Below are 2,955 nucleotides of genomic sequence, written 5' to 3'. Positions count from 1 at the left end.
AATGATGGGGTCTCGAATCTCCAGGAAAGGAGTCCTTTTCAAGGACGGTGTCCTTAGATGATCTCATGCGTGATCGCAAGTTACAGATCTCAAGCCAGAAAGTTCGTGCCCTGATGCGGCCGGAAATTACTGACATCAAATTGATGTCTTTGTCAGCGAAATCGACTTCCCTGATAACGAAATTGAAGGCTATTTTATTCGCGAGAAAAACCACTAAAATTGGAATCTCTATTTGCAGCGCATCAATGAAGTTAGCGGGTAGTTCCTTGTTCGGTGATATGATGCACTCATGATGAACTCAAAAGGCTCGAGTTAAATCCTGATCCGCGGATATATGGGGCTCAATAGCCAAATAATAATCTTCCAATGAAGCGAATAATTCGCCGAATAGCACTTTTCTAAATGTTGTATGTAGAAATATGTTACAAGAATGGCGAATGACTCTGAAGATCTTCTCACGAAGCGGTCATAAAATGACCATCGATGATGAAGGGCGTTCGGCTGCAGTTTGATAATATGAATCGCCTTGCATCCGTACTCTCAGAGGAATCCAACGCAGACATACTTGTTGATACCGTATTATAATGTAATGGATAAAAACCCACGAGAACGACTACGTCACGTTTCTCATCGAACAATCCATATAGCTAATGAGGCGAGCGATACGAAGACAGAGATCAACAATATGCTGATGTAAGCCTCCGAACACTAGTATCATCGGTATCATCATATAAACTTGAAACTTATATAAAGTTGTGTTATTATCATCAATACAGGGTTATTCAATAGAGGACCATTCCTCTACAGTAGACCGTAAATAAAAGAGAAGATCGCAAAACGAGGGATTTGTTCATGTAGATCGCGGTTTCAGTTTGCCCAATCCAACTCGTTTACGAGTAGGGTCGAACTCAAAATACCTATCGATCAACATACGATCGTGAAAACTCCAGTCATCCCGTTGGTTTTCCATGATAAGAAGATAGCAGGTACCTTCGAGACTCACGGCATAGTTTGTGGACGTCATCGTAAATGAGGTTGAGCCCTGAGGGCCCAAGGCAAACGTCAACGGTGGCAACTTGCTCATGTATTGGCAAGGGAATGTCCATGTCTTGATTTCTTGATCGAACTTGAAAACGACATGCTTACCCGCAACCTTGTCAGTTTGAGCTCCAATATCCTTGATAAGACGATTATAGTATAATTTTGGGACACATAGATAGTTGGCGCCGCTGTCGAGGTCCACGTTCGTATTGATACCAGAAATTATAGTTCCATCACCGACTTGTAGCTTGTCAATATTCACCATGTAACCTTCGTCCGTAGAGAGGTCGACATACTTCAGTGCTCCCTCATATAATGCAGGGTCGCTTCCACCAAGGAGTAGGCCTCCATCAATGGATTCCCCCGTGGGATCAGTTGGAGGGTACAAGTAGAGAGCAATGATATCGGTCGTTATAGCTTTCGACGATCGCAACTGCGTCATCACAGACGGGAAGTCCTCATCGCCATTATCGAAGCCAAGACCCATCACATTGATCGGAGGAACTTCAGTGACAGGGGGCTTCTGGTCGAATATCAGTCCGAAAGTGAAGCTCTCTGACACTTTACCGATCGTCAATTTCGATTTGTGCGGAAAAATGCTTACACTGTAATCGCTATCGAAACTCGCTCTTGCCGACACTTTACCCACAGAGCAAGGCTTCGAGCATTCGTAGCACCCCAGGGGCGCTGCAAGGCAGAAGAGTCCGGTGGCTTTCTCGAACCACTTCTTCTCGGCGAAAAAAAACAAACCCGATCTAGTGTCAACAAGAACATCTACGTCCTGACCGTTCTCATCGACTAGAGTGTGGAACAATCCAAAGCCGTGTTTAACCACATATCTGTAATGCACATCGAGCTTGAGAGTTTCTCCTCGGGAGACCTTCAACACGTCAAATACACAAACCAAAGCCAGCAGCCTAAGGAGCATAGGATAACGCATTTTGACCAATATTTTGGATCTTGTAGCGTCTGGGGGCTCAAGTTTGGTTCTTCCAAGTGACAACTCAGAATCATTTGAGGGTTCGGAGTCATTCATTAGAAAATGAGGGTGATAATATCTGATACCAATTTCATATAAATCAATAAGCTCGACGGAGAGAATAGTGGGCGATTCGTGTGGCTTCCAAAGCACAAGCAATGAGCAGTGGGCACGCACACACATAGCCTGATCGATTGTATTCGGGTGACGACGACCCAAGCAGTCGCACGCACGTGAGAGCCGCCCCAGCGCAGAGGCGTTCCCAAGAGCGGAACGCTGTAGACGTCCCTCAAGGTCTCGATTGCTGGAGAGCTGGAAAAAGATTACGCCTAAAGGTATCCTGCCTCAACCATAGCAGCGCGTGAGGTGTCCTTGAGCATGTTTGTCAAAGTCAGATTGGTACGCATGAGTACCGAAGACACCGTACGCAGCAGGGGACTGTTCCGCCGTGCATGTTTCGGAGTGTCACTAGTGTAAGTAAGTTAATTGCCAGAACGCAACAACCTTGGGGAAGGCTGGAAGGAGCGAATGAGAGCGAACGAAGGGAAGAACGCGAGACGGGAAAAGGCGTCACGTCACTGCGGACGTCACGTCACGTCACGTGACTCACGTGGATTCACGTGTCTCGCAGACGTGCGCTATTCATGATGAATAAGTCATCATGGCGAGCGCGATATGATCGCGTGCTTGGTGGCGTACCACTCACCTTCCCGGAGGGTCCCTCCCTCCTTCGAAGAAAAACAGAGAACCGTAATCGAGATGAATGTACAGGGAAGATGGAAAAACAGAGGCCTCAAGGGTCTGCGAAAGGCGAATCAGCTAATGGTTTGAGGTCCTTCAGGTCGAATTTACTTGGCATACCAACGAGGCTGTAAGTCTTCTTTCCTAGACTCTCAGCTATGGTTGGCAGTACCCATCGTCGCAAGAGCTTGCTT

At 46.6% G+C, this 2,955-nt stretch overlaps 1 protein-coding gene across 1 annotated transcript; it reads right to left on the bottom strand.

Annotated features, from left to right (window-relative positions):
* Window positions 1-850: 850 nt before the first annotated feature.
* Pmar_PMAR026428 (Cathepsin D precursor, putative) lies at window positions 851-2,077 on the bottom strand (the record flags this gene model as incomplete). Its single annotated transcript, XM_002781721.1, has 1 exon — window positions 851-2,077. The coding sequence occupies one exon, from the start codon at window positions 2,075-2,077 to the stop codon at window positions 851-853; it is 1,227 nt and encodes a 408-aa protein (XP_002781767.1).
* Window positions 2,078-2,955: the final 878 nt, after the last annotated feature.

This window comes from Perkinsus marinus (assembly GCF_000006405.1).
Source record: "Perkinsus marinus ATCC 50983 genomic scaffold scf_1104296941704, whole genome shotgun sequence".
Taxonomy (NCBI): Eukaryota; Perkinsozoa; order Perkinsida; family Perkinsidae; genus Perkinsus; species Perkinsus marinus.
This window is presented reverse-complemented; position numbering and strand designations above follow the sequence as displayed.